The sequence below is a fragment of the Pleurodeles waltl genome, chromosome 3_1 (assembly GCF_031143425.1).
Source record: "Pleurodeles waltl isolate 20211129_DDA chromosome 3_1, aPleWal1.hap1.20221129, whole genome shotgun sequence".
NCBI lineage: Eukaryota > Metazoa > Chordata > Amphibia > Caudata > Salamandridae > Pleurodeles > Pleurodeles waltl.
In genome coordinates this window covers 1,551,864,286-1,551,881,101 of record NC_090440.1, presented here as the reverse complement: position 1 = coordinate 1,551,881,101, position 16,816 = coordinate 1,551,864,286, and the positions used below count along the sequence as shown (strand labels likewise).

The window sequence follows — 16,816 nt, the reverse complement described above, 5'->3', positions numbered from 1 at the left end:
CCAAATATATACTTTCATCTGAATTCGGCTAACTGATCCAGAAAATGAAAGTCTTAAATGTACGACTTTCCAAAAGGCTTTCAGCACTGAACCACTGAACGGTCTAGTTGCATGGCTTACGGTATGAAAATGAAGTACACGTGCTAGAGGCCATGTTGTACTGCAGATCGTTCTCCTACCTTCTGTGAAGGCAGACAAGAGCTGTGCAGTACCCCCAAGCATGTGCATTAAGGTCACCACCGATGTGTGAAAGCATCAGCAGGGTTGCTGCGTTCGTTGAGGTAGAGATACCACATCATTATGGTGCAGTCCAAGACACCTAGGGACATATTTAGCACATTTTAATTCAACACAGCAGCCAACGTTGCTGCATTGCATTGGGAGCAGAGAGCACAGTAGCGCCATATCTACAGCCATGTTGCTTAAACATGCTGCCTAGCGTCACACACCCACCTTTGTATTTTAGTGCAAAGGTGTCTCTGTGATGTCTACCATAGGTTTGTCCAGGAAGGGTTCTATATATGATAATGTGTCTTCATTGAATGCCTGCTTGACTTCTAACCCCTGAACAATCTCCTGTTTTTTGCCGCTGAGATCCTGGAGGGAGGGCAGAGAAGAGACACTACAGAAGGTAAACAAGGCTTTTAGAACCCTGTTCACTGTCTGTTCTTGCTGCTGATTTCAAGACCATTAAAACCAGGGTAAGATAGTCAGTGTTAGTGATACCAAAGGAAAAGTCACGAGTAGCAGTACTCATTTGTCACTGGTGACCCCTAATTGACATTCATGCTGGTAGGGAATTCCACTGTTTAGTACAGGAATGGAAAATGATCTTATGCTGGTTCCATGGGTTTTAAAATGAGAGACCTTAAGTGGCATCTCTGATTCAGATTACGTAATAGTTTTAGATTGCATGGGCCACACCCAAGGGTGACACAGCACTTTATGAAATGGGTAGAACGATAGGTTACAGAAGTTACAATGCTGATGTGGAGGAAGGTTAGTGGAATTATTCCAGAAATAAAGTTTTGTATAGAAGGCTCAATATGGTTGGCAGCGAGCCCCTATATTGAGAAATAGAACAAGTTATGTGTAAGGTCAGGTTTCAGTCCGGAATAATCAATAACAATCTTGCAGATTTGATGGCTTCATACTCATTGTTCCAAGGCTTTTAACAGGGAGAATATCAACTAGGGACGATTCCGGAAGCTTATGCCAGATCTAGGCAGAAGTGTTGATTGAGTATCAAGATTTAATTTCCCCTTTAATGTTTCATGGGCTGATATACCCTAATATGAGGAGGCATGGAATGCCATATTCTGGTGGCACTTACTGAGCAGGCTGAAAGAGTGTTTTAGACTCATTCAGAGCTGCAACTTGAGGAGTTTTTCTAAGTGCTTTGATCGACAGACATGTCAGGAAGAGAAAGTTTGATATTTCTCACCTTCTCAACAAAAAGTTGAGCAGCTCTTCACTTAGCTTTTAACGCATGTGTGATCATCGTTAGAGACAACTGCGTGGAGTGTTTACAATGTTAAATATTTTTGGGGTCAATTTTAGAATTTGTCGATTTCTATCTTGAAAAAATAGGACTTGGCATCAAAATGTGTTTTTTGTAGATACCACTTTCAATATGTAGTTGAGGCAAGTTCTTGGGAGACAGGTTTAGTGTCATCTGAGTTCATTAGCTTGGTGGGTAATCTCTTCTTCATTTAGTTCTTTCAACAAACATAAGTGGTTTGTCTTTTGGTTTTTTTGTGATTACTCCTCTGATGGTTTGTATATATTGTCTGTGTGTTCATGCACTCCTAGTGTTGAAGGGATGTTTTGTAGTGTGGACAACACTTTAGAGGATAGGGAATCTTTCTCCGGATTTTATATGTGTTCCCACTGTTTGGGACTTTTTGGTTGCCCAGAATATTACTTGTCTTTGAGTTCAGTGAGAAGAGAATGAGTGAGTTATCATGCCAGTTCGTTCTGTTGCAATAGGTAGTACTACTTTCAACCATAATAAGTAGTTTTAAAGTCAAGAAGCTTTAAGTGTGTTGGCAAGGGGCCTATTCGGATCTGAATATTCTTGGGCCCTACGTAGACAGTAAGGGCACACTTGTGTCCTTATGATCATCCCAGTCAAGGCTAATATCTCAGATAAATATGTTCTTGTCCTAATTCATCACGTTCTATGAAGATTCCATTCAGTTGCTTAGGAACTGTTGATTTTTTCTGAGAGAAAGGCTGGGGCTTGTAGCTGGCATGAGGTTTAAAGGGATTTTAATCAGTCAACTTTATTTCTATTGACAGACACTGAAATACAGAGAACTGCTCTTTTGAGATGTTTCTACATTTTATGGAAGCCTTTTGATTGATGCCACTCCACCACCTACCTTTGCAGTTCTGTCTAGTCGGACAATGGTATAACCTTATTGGACTAGTAGGTACAAGGTTAGTTCTGATGTTTTGGTTAGCTTCATTTCAGTAAGAAATGTCACATTTGGGTTGTGTTCGGTAATTCTGTCTTACATCTCCGTGCAATGTTTCACCAACGCTCTACAGTTGTGGAAAAGAGACTTAGCATTTTTTTGTGTCACAGCCACTTAGTAGGACCTTAATGTCCTTCCTGGATAGGGCGAGACATGGCTACTGTGTGCTTTCAGCTTTCTGGTAGGGTCTCCTGGTAGGGTTTGTCTGGTTGCTGGTGGATGAGCATGTTCAACAGGGCTTTTGAACTTGAAATTTGACTTCAAAATGGCATGTGCCATTGCCTCAAGAGGATTTGTAGCTGTAATGCAGACTCAAAGGGTTGTGTGGAGGGAAAAAATCCCAAAAGGGTGTAAGCACAGATGGTGGAAAGGCAGGGTTATTGTCAGAATGAGGGAGAGTGCCTTTGAATGTGAGAAATTGTTCACCTCATGTGGCTGAGGGATCATGTTGTGGGACTCGGTGAACATGACATTGTTATTTTCAGTTCTATTTCACGTTCATGATTTGGGTTGGAGTCTGCTGTATATTGTTGAGCTATGATGTGTGGTACAGTCTGTAAAAGGCTTGGGGTGATGCATTGATGGCGAGAGGTCTGTGAAAGGGAGGGAATCGGTTGGAGTTGTGTAGGGGAGCTGAGAAGATGAGTGTTTACTCGAATGTGTGGGAGAGTACAAGTGAGAGGAGCTAAGATCAGATATTCCAGAGCATTTGCAAAATATGAGTCAAGAAGCTTAAGGTTGATGTCAGAGTCTTGAATCATGATGTTCACACTGTCATAGACTGTGTAGAGGGAGTTTTAGTGTTCTTTGTAATCTTGAAGGAATATCTGGAGACTCACAACCATAGTAGAGAATATTAGGTAATTTTTTTAATTTCTATTTTTGTGCGCATTGTACTGGTCTTATATTTGTTTATCTGGGTTCTCCATGAGCATTTGGTATTGGATACCAGTTCAGGAAAGGTTAGGGAGGTACATCCTTTTAAATGGATGGTGACCTTTTTTCTTCAGGGGGTTAGGGATAGACATGCTGGGGGTTTTGGATGTCTTGCTTAGGCAAGAATGTTGTAGGGTGATTTAAATTAGAATGCAAATGTAGAATATTTTAAACAGACCCAATTACTGGCTGTGCACTCCTTCAATCAGTATGTATAAACTGACCATTCCTTCTAATAAAACTAGCATTAAGCATCAAGGGCCATGAATCATTCTTGCTTGTTTTTACAAGCCATTAGCTGTGGGAAATTGATCATAATGCTACATTCCCTCTGCACTTTTGAGGTCCATTACTAGATCCACAAACTATTTTTAGTATTGGGGATTTCTTAAGATATTTTATTTTTTTCTATTAAGGGGTGAGGCAGAGCTAGTTCTTAAGACCACCTTTTTATATTGACAGTTTAGGCACTGCTAGTTCTGCTAGAGGAGAATCTGCTGCTCAGCAGGTGGAAATCTTAGACCAACTTCCCAACAGATAATGGGTTGTGAGTCTAAGTTAGTAGGTCAAAGGTTCTGACATTTTCGTTTCTCTTTGGGACTACCTCAAAAGCCTGGCGGATCCAAAGAGGAATAAATGAAAATAACCTCAACACACTGGAGAAAAGCAATCACATAAAGCCAAGCACAATATTTGTTTACTTTTTAAAAACAAATTCCTGCTATGTGAGGGTCCTGTTTTTCCCAAAATTAAAAAACTTTGCTGAGCAGCATGAAACATAGTGGCCACTCAGAAAAGAAGCAGTGCCTTCAAAAGGGATACCCTTGTGGTAGCATCCCTGAAAGCACTGAGATCTCTGCCAGAAAGGTGCAATTTCTAACAGTGGTGGGTGTCATCCACCAAGGTGGGAGATACCATCCCCTTCACCAAAATGGCAGCGCAGCAGCCTGCCCACAAAACATTAAATAAGGCTCTCAGTCCTTTTTCCTTTTTTGTTAAGTAAGGCAGATCAAGATTCTCCGGATGACCAGGTGACTTTCAACCACTCAATCAAAAGTGTCTGATTGTCTTAGTTGGAAGCCTGCTAACACAATGCGCAATGACATACATATGGTATAATATTTAAGCTTGATTGTTTCACAATTGATAGTTCATTCATAGATGACGAAATATGTCAACATTCTTAATGAAGTTACAAGTCACACTCGGAAAGAAGGGAAACATTCCTATTTTTGCGTTTGAAAAACGGTTTGATAAATTTTTCTGTAGTGATCTTTCGGGTTTCATCAATAATGAATGCAGATTGTTCGAGCCTTGGTATGTAAGAAGGGCTCTATAGAAGACAGTGGTACAGATCTCATCTGCTTCTATCATTTGCGACTGTTGTCGTATAGTCCTCTTCATAGCTTTACTCTGTAATGAGTATGTTAGCACATACTCTATTTGTTCTATCTCCTGTTTAACTTTATATTTCAATAATTGTTGCCGGGTTTGTTAATGACAAATTTGTGCAGTGTGCAAATAAGCTGTGCACGCCGTTTGCAGCACTAAGTATCTTATAAACAAATAACAGATGTAAAAAAAAGTATCTTATAAACAAAATAAAATCAGTGATAATGGACTGAAAGTCTAACAACAATGCACTCGAAAGAATTACAAAACTTTTAAAGAAGTTTCAGAACCGTATTAAAATAGGAGTAACTCTAATCGAAAACAATTCCTGTGAGAAGATGGGCAGCTGCATTCCGAATGGTATACAAACATCGTAATGGGCTGGAATTTTTAAACAGTAGGAGAATAAAATAACGAGAGATTGGAGAAAGAAGGTGAAATTCATTCTGATGTGAAATGGGGAACAGCAGGCTGATAGGTATGTACTACAGCAAAAGCGGGGAAAAGCAATGTGGCAATTTGGCCTAGCAAACTTAAAAGTAATCACGGTCTTTTCGGCATGACGCCTTAAAAAAACAAAGTTTAAAGGGACATTATAGTTAAGTTCTGAATTTACTTGTAAAAAACCTTGGAAATTCACCAGTTATAATTACAGTTATTTCAAGTAACTATAACTCATGCTCTAAGGTAACTATAACATCGTATGTTTATCTTTTTTTGTGGGACTCAGCTGCCAACACTTCCTGGTTGAAGTGTTGGCAGCCAATCAGAGCTCTGCACAACCTGGTTATTATTCGCAAACCCTTCACACTTCTAGATATCTTTAGTTAGTTTTATTTAATATTTCAAATGTACTGATAGAATATACTCGAAATAACAAAAAGCACTTTTTCTGGACCAAATGCTACCTTTCTGTCAAATTGGTGGTAATTCCATACAGGGGTCCGGGCTGTAGTGTGTCTACAATCCCTATGGAAATTATATTGGGAATTGCAAGTTTTTTGACCCCCACTTAACAGATCACCTGAAAATTTCCCATATACAACCAGATTCACTGGAACACTTTAAAAAAATATATATATTGTAAGGATTCGTGAAATGGCGCCAAAGATATAGGCAAGTCAAAAAACACTTTTTCAACGGAAACACGCGACAGTAGGTAATGTATATATATATATATATATATATATATATATATATATATATATATATATATATATATACACATGTATTATTTTCTTAGCACAATACTCCTAACAAGCATCAGCACAGATACAATAGGCTGTGCATAACTCTGATACATCCTCCCAACCAAGGTACAAAGATTAGGCACAGAGAAGCAGAAGTGTTGCTTACTTTCATAAACATGTCTCCTGTGCTTCTTGAGCCTGAGACTGAGCACATGCAACCAAGAAACTGAGAAATAGGGCTACCAGCAAGGAAAAGAGTTAAAAGCACCCAAACAATTCAAAGATGTCTCAAGTGGTAAAGGAGGCCATGGAAGCTCTTCTCAATTTAATCTCATCGGGCCTATTGCCAACACAAGCAGGATGAAGCAATTTTAGTTTAACTCGCTGTCTAGGAAAATGAACGGGAAATGCCTTAAATCAATTTATACCAAAAACATGATCACCTGAGTGGGCCAAAACATGTTCAAAACAAAGGCATTCAACATATTGAGACTGAAAAAAAAAAATTCACACCCTTCCATTTCCTATCACGTAACAGGAAAGAAAATACCATCTAGTGGTCATTTTGAGCCGGTGTCTGCAGTTGCCCCGGTGGCACTCATTTTTGGGGGCCAGCACTTATTTCTCTGCATCAGACATTAACCGAGAGCAAGTGAGAAAAAGCACACAAAGTGGAAGGACGGAGGAAGAGAAAGATGGAAAACCCACCTCAAATGCGAAAGCAGGAACCTGCAAGAGTGTGACAAAGGGGCAGGGAATGTCTGGTAGTGGATTAAAGAGGCATGAGGTGGATTCGAGACTGTGTTTTCGGAGCACAAACATTCTGCGCACGGTTTGGGCACTAGCTCTCATTCTCTTGCTAATTAGGCACTGATATCATCCCTTTGCAAATAAGGACATGCTTGCTTCTGATCTCCCATATTATGAACCTAAAAATGGTGTTTTCAAAAATGACCTAAAAGTGTTATGTGATGGCATATTGTAAACTGAAGCTCAAGCTCTTAGCTGCACAATCTTTCCACCCTATCGCCTACACTCATCTACAGGAGACGTTAGCTGTTCTCGCCCCCCTCTGACGGGTTATTACATGTCTGCAAAAACCAGGGAGAGACCGAATGGTAAGAGGAAGCTAAATAGAAAACCATGATTTAGCCATCTAAGTACTGGCTGCCTTTGACTGGCTATAATTACCTATGATTTATGTGGCAGGTACTGAAATTGCAAACTGTTTAATGCTATCGTTTACTAGATAGTATTTGATACACATATTTGCATGCAATCAGTTTTCCGGGAATCAAACAGACTCATAAAATCCAATCTTCGGAAAAGTAAATTCAGCACCACTTCCAACATCCTAACTGGCGTTTAACGTACTTAGCTAAAAGGAGCTTTATTGTTGGCTTTCCTATTGCTTACAGTGTGCTTATTAATGGAATGCTTAAAAAAACGACTTATTAAATCTATTTTTAAAGTTAAGTATGGTTAAAAAATGTAATCCATTTGTCAGTCCCAAAAATGTTACAAAATGAAGTGTGGCTGGGCTGGTCCAGTGTACGGTCCCCTTACACACGCATGGAGGCATCAAGATTTCCATTTCCCCAAATTATGACCAGTCTCCATCAGGACACTGCACTGGCTGTGAACAGGCAACATCGATGTTAGTGTGATAAAGCGCAGTCCCCTGTGTATCTTAATTTTACCATTTTATTTGGTAAACCTTCTAACTTCCATTCAATGTTCTTTTATTTTTTAATTATTTTGCTATAACAATTGCAAGTCTCCACCTTGTATGGATTGAATTGACTACATCATTACGTCTTTTCACGTTGTGACAAGTTGCACACTTCCTATAATTTTATTTAATTTATGTAGTTGTGTGCAATATGTATCGAGTGTGCATTTGTTGAGCGTGATGACACTGTTATTGCACAGTTACTTTGTGTGTTAGGAGAACATTTTTAACAAACAGCTAAATGTAATCAATGTAGAACTTCTTTACATTTTTAAAATATGTCTAGTTTCTTCACTCCCAGAACCAGTACTATCTATTAAGCAATGTATTGATTTTTTTTAAAAATTGTTTATATTATGTTCATATCAGCTTTCTTTTGTTTTAAAATGCCTTATGCAACAGAAAACAGGCAATCCAAGTGCATGTCATAGGTAGCGAGTGTTTCTAGGTGTGTGAGTTTGCCTCTCAATGGAGACTCAAAATGTTTGGTTGGTGACAAACCGTCTTGTGTTCCACAAGTTAGACCATTAGACATGAATGATCTGCATCTAAGTCAAGTGGAGTGCATTGGCTGAAGGAACATTTATTTTGGTTTCCGACCAAAGCAACTGGAAGAACGATGAGCTAGAAGGAACAAGGGAAAGAGGTATTCCAAAACTGGCCTATGGATAGTTTTGTGCATTAGGTATAAAGATTTACAATCACAATGCCCTTTGACAAGGCACAAATAAGGTTACTATTACGATGGGGTATTGTGGTGAGATGGCTTTAGGTGAAGGGTCACATGGGATGCCTAGCTTTGGACCCCAAAATTGTTTCAATGTATTAATAGGGAGTTCTAAGCGGTTGTTGTTACAATAGTCAAAATTGGACTTTACCACTCAAAAGACCATGGAAGTTCCACAAATCCTAGGATGCACTTTTGAGTCAGTAAGCATTTGAGGCACAAAATAAAGATTCCTAGTTTCTGATTCGGTCTAAGTTGCTTATCTATGGTTGGAGACCAGTCAAAGGAGGAGGTGTCAGTTAATCTGGGTCAAATAGAAGTATCTCAGAATGTGATGCATTTAGCTAGACGTAGTATCTGCATTCTTTGTTCTTTATTTGCCTCAGTGAATCAGCAGCTTGCTGACAACCTCTCAAAACCTCCTGTGCTTTGAGATGGCCCAGAGTACCATCTGGGTATCATCTACATATATGTGAAAACTGCTTTTGCACTTACATGCTAATACTAGATTGTCGGGATATATTCAAATTAGAAAGGGCTCCTGTTAAACTCATCCCAACAGAGAAGCTTGATGACCAGTTTGACCTAGTAAGTGATGCATGTCAACAAGAATTTGAACCAGTTAACCTCCGTTTCCCCCTACATTTAATGACTCATCAAGAAGGAGAACCCTATGGTCTAGTCACTTGCTGTGGCTAGATGCCACACTTACAGTCATTAGAAAAGAGTTGCACTTAAGATGACTCAATAGTTGGTCTGTCCCAGGTTGCCACTTATTAAGAGCTAGGACATGCAAGACAAGCCATACAATGGCTTCTATTTGGCCAAGCTTCCTTTGATTACATCAGGCTTCTTCCGCATGGGAGTTATGATGGCATGATTAAATTTCAATGAAACTTTTGATTTGCTGAGAAACACACATACCAGCGTTGTGACGTATGAGGGTAAAAGGGTCAAATCTCAATTTAATTATCCTGGCAAGTGTCAAATGATGGGATGATAGGGCATACATTCATTGATAAGGGATGACATCAGCCTTTGAAGCAAAGGTGAATTTCTCAAAGAGAAAAGGGTTGCAACTTCCATGAGAAAGTCACCAAATCAAACATGCCAATACATTTTAGCGTATATATATATATATATATATATATATTACGAGTCCATTATATCCTATGGAACTCGTAATACGGCTGGTGGTATATCCGTCACTTTACCGTCACTTTTGGGATGGATTAACACCTCCTCCAAAGTTGTAATAACCCCCCATGTTTCCATAGAAAAAGTGTTTTTTGACTTGCCTACATCTTTGGCACCATTTGCCGAATCTTCACAAAATTGGTGATTCTTGTTGCTTATAGAACATTTCAGGGTGATTCTTCAAGTGAGGGGCCAAGAAAAGTAGGTGGGGGGTCAAAAAAGTTGTTTTTCCCATGTTAATTCCCATAGGACCTTTGAACAAGGCGACAGCCCGAACCACTGGAGGAAATTGCACCAAATTGGGCAGAAAGCTAGGTTTCGGTACGCAGGTTACGCTTTTACATATGTGTTATAAATCCGTTCAGTAGTTTACGAGAAATTAAAGAAAATCCAAATTTGTATATCTGAGGTGGCTAATGCGCGCACAAATAGAAGCACTGTAATTGGCTGACCACAACCTAAAAATAAAGTTGCGGCTGCCATTGTATGTTACGGGAGAGGGTCCCTGGAGATGAAAAACAAAATGAAAAGTAGCCTAATGGGTCAGGCAGAGGTACCCTCACGCCAGTAGTGTGATATAGGGGTGTTTGAGGTTCAAATTGTGTGTTTAAAATGATTATTCTTCACCATGAGCAATATTGGTGATTAATCAAGATTAATCATGACTAGGCAAAAAAAAAATGTTTTTATTCACAGACTCTTTCGTACACTAATTCATTCACTCATACATGCACTCAGAGACTCATGTGCCCATTCACACACCCACTCAGAACCACTCATATACTCCCACACTCACTTTGAGACCCAGTCAGACACTCATGCACCCACTCACAAACCTACTCAGACTCTCATATACCCACTCACAGGCCCACTCAAATACTGACGCACCCACTCACAGACCCACTAAAGCACTTACAAACCCACTCACAGACCCACTCAGACCCTCACACACCCACACACAGACCCACTCCGACACTCATCTACCCACTCACAAACCCACTCAGACCCTCATGCACCCACTCACAGACCCACTCAGACACTGATGCGCCCCCTCACAGACCCACTCAGACACTGGCGCACCCACTCACAGGCTCACTCAGACACAGATGGACCCACTCAGACCCTCAGGCACCCACTCACAGAACCACTCAGACGCTCACGCACCGATTTTCACACCCAAAAAGACACTCTCATACCCAGAGACACCATCTCACAGCTATTCTCACACAAAGAGAGACAGACTGTTCAGCTGTGCATGGTGTGGGATAGGTTGGTTATGGGGGGTTGGCTGCAGGGCCTGGCTGCAGGCCACTCCCTGCAGCCACCCGCTGCCGCACAAGGCTGAGGGCCGAGCATGCACTGGCTTCGGTGGTTGGCTGTAGGGTTAGCCTTCGGCCAGGCCCTGCAGCCAATTCCTGCTGCACACAGCAAAGGCCGTACGCAACATGGGGTTGGGTAGTTATAGGAGTTGGCCCTAGGCCAGGCTGTGCATCTAACCGCTGCCGCTTATGGACAAAGACCATCCTTGGGGGTGGTTGGATTAATGTAGAATAATGAAAATAGCTACACGTTAAAAAAAAAACATACAAATTCACTGAAAAAAAACAACGGTTACAGGAACGTTATAGTTAGGAAATAGAATTTAAAAAACATAGAAAGTTACGGAAAAAAAAAAGGTTACAGGGACGTTACGGTAGGCTCACATTTTAAAAGTACAAAACCATAGTAATTCGCCTGTTACAGTTAGAGTCCCTGTAACCTTTGTCTTTTTCAGTGAATATGTATATATATATATATATATATATATATGTATATATATATATATACACACAACACACACACACATATATGTATATATGTGTGTGTGTTGTGTATATATATATATATATATATATATATATACACACACAACACACACACACACATATATATATATATATATATATATATATATATATATACACACACACACACACATACATATACCCCCAGGCCTTATCTAAACCTTTGAAATTGTATATCTCCGATTCTACTGAATAGATTTTTGTAATTCTGATACAGTTTTTATTAAAAGTTACTCTATTTGTCTAAATTAGTTTGAGATTTTTCTAGTGTTTTCAATTTATTACTGTTTGTCCACTATATAAATACTTTACACAGAGCATCTAAGTTAGGCCTGAATGCTTTTGTGCCAAGCTACAGGAGCGTAAGCACAGGTTAAGTTAGGGACTTTTGTGTTCAACGCTGTCAAGATTTGAGATTGTTGCTTGAGAAGGGTAGTCACCTCCCTTAACCAACACTCACACTTTCTTACAGTAACAAACACCAGGAAATCGAACCATGTTGTGTTAATTATTAAACAACTTCACTGGCTCCCATCAGAAGTGCGCAGCACCTTCAAATTCACCTGTATAGTCCACAAAGAAGTTCACACAGAGCTTTTGTAATACCCAAAATATGAAATCCACACTTCTGAAGGTCTAACAGACACAAGAGTAAAAGAAAGACTAACCTAGAGATTCATACAGCTAAAAAAAAAGAACAGAAAGTACCAGATAGGCCTACTCATGCGTAGCACCCAAGCAATGGGACTAAATACTAGAGGTCATAAGAACCAGCCCTACCCTACGTGTGTTCCACATAAAGCTCAACCCACCCCGCTTCAAGTTCCATCTTTTTTAGCTTCCCAGAGTCCTTCTAATTCTTTCAGGTACATGTACTTAACTGTTACTTAATATTCTGATGTTTTATCTACCTATAGTGCTCTGAGTAAAGCACCCTGGCGCACCCGTGGTAAGTGCCATGCTGTACAGAAAGAATGAAAGAAAGAAAGATCAGAAAGGAAAACGGATTAGGAAAACTTAAGCACGATTTCATAGACAGTGGCATCTGAGGCAGATCCATCAACGATAGGTACTTCAGTTGAGCTGTAGTCATAGAAAAGCATATGATACAAACAAAACACATACGTTGCCCTTTTTAAAGGATACAACATTAAGATGGAAAACACACTCCACCCTGGAATATTTGACAAATTAACGTCCAAGAAAACAAATAAAATAAATCTCAATTAGAAAATTTTAAAAGACCTAATTCTGTAATTAGCAAATGTCCGCAATAAAAGTTAAAATGATTATGTTTCCTTGACGATTATCCTGCATAAAGTACTCGTTTCCCGCCAGCGGTTATGGAGCAGATCCCTGTTACAAGTAATGTTCTACACTGGTCTTATAACCATTTTAATGTCACTCTTAATGATACTCAACAAGTATGAATGATACACTATAATAATAATATCCATTAATACAACGGTTGTGCCTGACAGGTTTTATGTATGAGGATTGCTCCTTCATGATACCCATCTCCACCAGTTTCTTATAACATAAGAGGCCACAGAGCAATGTGCTGCAGAACAACACACGCGAACAAATATTACATCCCGTGTGCTGAAGAAAGGACCAGTAAACTGCATCCAAACGTCTTCAAGTATTAATAAACAAATCTGTTTCAGAGAGGAAGCCACATCAGCAGGCCTGCAAAAGGTCAGAGTGATGTAAACCAGAGGCACGATGCTCGGTGTAATTAAATTAGATTTAATTTCGATAAAGGAGTTGCCAATGGAAAGGGGATCGTGTACTTAAAAAAATAATAATCAGAACGCGTTGTGCTAGGTAATGAACTCTGGGCTAGGGAGTGAGAAGTACAAAAATGAAATTACACCGGTTGCATGGGTTTCTCTTGAGGGGTCGTCACATCATGTTTATTAGTTCTGTTTACTGAAATAAAAACAAAAAATGGAGGGTAAACTTTTTCGGCCTATATGTTAAACTGAATTTACAGAAAGAGAGTGTCTCCAGTAAGCACCATTTTATGCATCATACAATTTACCACGCATGCGCCCTCGGAATCTTAAAGAGATTAATATGTTGTAGGGTGTTCTTACCTTTTCCTTCAGTTCGGTACATATCTTCTGCTGTCTTTTTCTGTCATCTGCCAACATTTGTTCTGTGTCGTATGCAGCACAGGCTTCGGCAATTGCCATTATTCCTTTCACCAGTAGGTTTTTTCTGTCCCGAGCCCATCTGTCTATCAAAACCTTCTGCTGATTTCTAGTAAAACAAAGGCTGTCCCAGTGCTTTTCATGAGCCACCTAAAATGCATATTTCAGCAGAAAATATCACTTAAGATAAAGATAATTGCATATACGGATTTATGTCAAACTGCTCATAATCAAAACACCAATATAAAAAAAAACGAACTGTTCGTGTTAGCATATACCGAAAAAGTCCAAAAGAACATTGCAGCAAATGCCTACAATTGTAACCTTATTTGTATTACCAGATGGAGAAAGTCATTACTATTCCATTAATGCGATAACAGAAACGAACAAGTTACTTACCTTCGGTAACGCTTTTTCTGGTGGATACACTAGCAACCTGTGGATTCCTCACCTTATGAATTCTCCCAATGTGCCAGCATTCGCCGGAAAATTTTCTTCCCAGCTCTCCACGTCGACGAGGACGTCACAATTGCACGGCTCCGCACGTGACTCTGTATGACATCACTGTGGCAATAAGAGGTCCTCGCCGGCGTACTGATGTCAGTTTCACCCTTTTTTACGTGCCTTTGCGGTGAACAGGTGAAAACCGACCTCACAATAGCACATATATACATATGGATGCAATACAAGCACAACATTTATTATTTAAAAAAATAATCAAAACATATATACACTTATAATAAAAAAAAGTCTTGGTATGACCAAACTGGCAACGGGGAGGTAGGTGGGACTGTGAGGATCCAAAGGTAGCTAGTGTATCCACCAGAAAAAGCGTTACCGAAAGTAAGTAACTTGTTCTTCTGATGGATACAACTACCTGTGGATTCCTCACCTTATGAATAGAGTCCCAAATCAGTACCGCACTCGGAGGTGGGTGCCTGACTAATCACACCAAGAAATCCTGCAACACAGAACGTGCAAAATGGCCATCCCTCCGACTTCCGAATCCAAGCAGTAGTGCTTTGCAAAAGTATGAAGGAAAGCCCAATTTGCCGCTTTACAAATATCTACCACTGGAACACCTCTAGCCAAAGCTGAAGTGGCAGCCTTAGTCCTGGTAGAATGAGATATAATTCCCTCAGGAGGAATCTTCTTTGCTAACGAATAACAGATCTTAATGCAAAGAATGACCCACCTGGATATGGTTCTTTTATGTACAGCTCTGCCTTTCTTTGTTCTCTCAGTATAGAAACTGAGAGCCCTTCTCGGGTCTAAGCGATGGAGTCTTTCTTCCTCTTTTGAAGGATGAGGAGGAGGGTAGAAAGATGAAAGAGTAATAGACTGCCCCATATGGAAAGGAGTGACAACTTTAGGAAGGAAAGCCACCCAGGTTTTCAGCACCACTTTGTCAGCATAGAATGATGTAAAGGAAGGTTTGACACTAAGAGCCTGAAGCTCACTCACACGCCTAGCAGACGTAATCTCTATAAGGAAAACTGTCTTAAAGACCAACAATCTTAAAGAACAAGAATGCATATGTTCAAACGGTGAACCCATTAAAAAAGTAAAAACCAGATTTAAATACCACTGAGGCATATGAGCATAAGAAACAGAGTGAAAGAAAATTTATTTGTTAGACCTTTGAAGAACCTAACAACTATAGGTGATTTGAACAAGGAAGGTTGATCCGGGAGGCAAAGAAAGGCTGTCAGCGCTGACAAATAGCCTTTGACAGTCGCAACTGCACAACCCTTCTGCGCTAAAGTTAAAGCAAACACCAGAACATCAGACAGATGGGCTCTCAAGGGATCAATTTGTTTTTCTCACACCAAGACACGAATTTTGCCCACCTGCCGGCATAAACAGTCTTAGTGGAGTGTCGCCTATCCTATAAAATAACATCCACTACCTCTGGTGGGAGCGAGAAAGAACTCAGACTGCCCCATTCAATCTCCAGGCATGTAGGTGCAGGCTTTGGAGGTGGGGGTGTAGAACCTGCCCCTGTGACTGCAAAAGGAGATCTGCCCTGAGAGGGAGACGGAGCGGAGGGCATAGTGAGAGCTGGAGAAGGTCCGTGTACCACACCCTTCTCGGCCAATCAGGAGCTATTAAAATGACTTGAGCCCGATCATGGCGAATCTTCCTCTGAACCCGAGGTATCAAGGGTATGGGCCAAAATGCATAAAGCAACTGGTCGCACCAAGACATCTGAAACGCGCCCCCCAAAGCTCCTTGTACCGGATACTGGAGGCTGCAGAACGACGGGCAGTGCTCATTCTCCAGAGTGGGAAATAGGTCTATCTGTGGAAGACCCCACATCCGAAAGATGTGAAGGACCAGGTCCGGATGAAGACGCCATTCGTGATCAGCCGAGAAATGCCGACTGAGACTGTCCGCAGGTACTTTGAGAACTCCGGCCAGATGATTTGCTACCAAGCAAATCCAATGGTCCCGAGCCCAGGACCAGAGCCGCAGAGCCTCTCTGCAGAGAAGGTATGACCCTACTCCTCCCTGCTTGTTGATGTACCACATCGCAGTAGTGTTGTCCGTCAAGATTTGAACTGACTGACCGCGAAGGGACGGGAGGAAGGCCTTGAGAGCCAGGTCCCCCAGATGAGCTCCCACACCCTAGAGTGGAAGCATCAGTTATGACCGTGGCCACCAGAGGCGGTAGTGAAAACAGCCTTCCTTGGGAAAGGTTGCTGTCCACAGCCCACCATCGTAGATCTGCTGCAGCGTCTCTGGAGATCGTTATTGACTCCTTAAGATCCCCTTTGTGTTGAAACCACTGCTTGCGGAGGCACCACTGAAGAGCCCTCATGTGCCAGCATGCATGAGTCACCAACAGAATGCAAGAAGCAAAAAGACCGAGCAGGCATAGGACCTTGAGGACTGGAACAACCACTTTATTTTGAAACATTGGAATCAACGCCTAAATGTCCTGAATCCGCTGAGGCGGAGAATATGTCAGATTCAATGTTGTGTCTAGTACTGCCCCTATGAACAGGAGGCGCTGAGAGGGCTCCAGGTGAGACTTGGGCACGTTTACTGAAAAGCCCAGACTGAACAAAAACTGAGTTGTTATTTGCAGGTGATGCAGCACGAGCTCTGGAGACTTGGCTTTGATCACCCAATCATCCAGGTAAGGGAATACCGATATTC

At 40.8% G+C, this 16,816-nt stretch overlaps 1 protein-coding gene across 2 annotated transcripts in view; it reads right to left on the bottom strand.

Annotated features, from left to right (window-relative positions):
* The window catches only part of CCDC148 (coiled-coil domain containing 148), a 777,160-nt gene that overhangs the window by 212,962 nt on the left and 547,382 nt on the right, over positions 1–16,816 (bottom strand). For both annotated transcript variants that reach the window (XM_069225141.1, XM_069225142.1), the window contains one exon: positions 13,598–13,804. In XM_069225141.1, the coding sequence (XP_069081242.1) occupies positions 13,598–13,804 (207 nt within the window). The remainder of the gene's footprint in view (positions 1–13,597; positions 13,805–16,816) is intronic.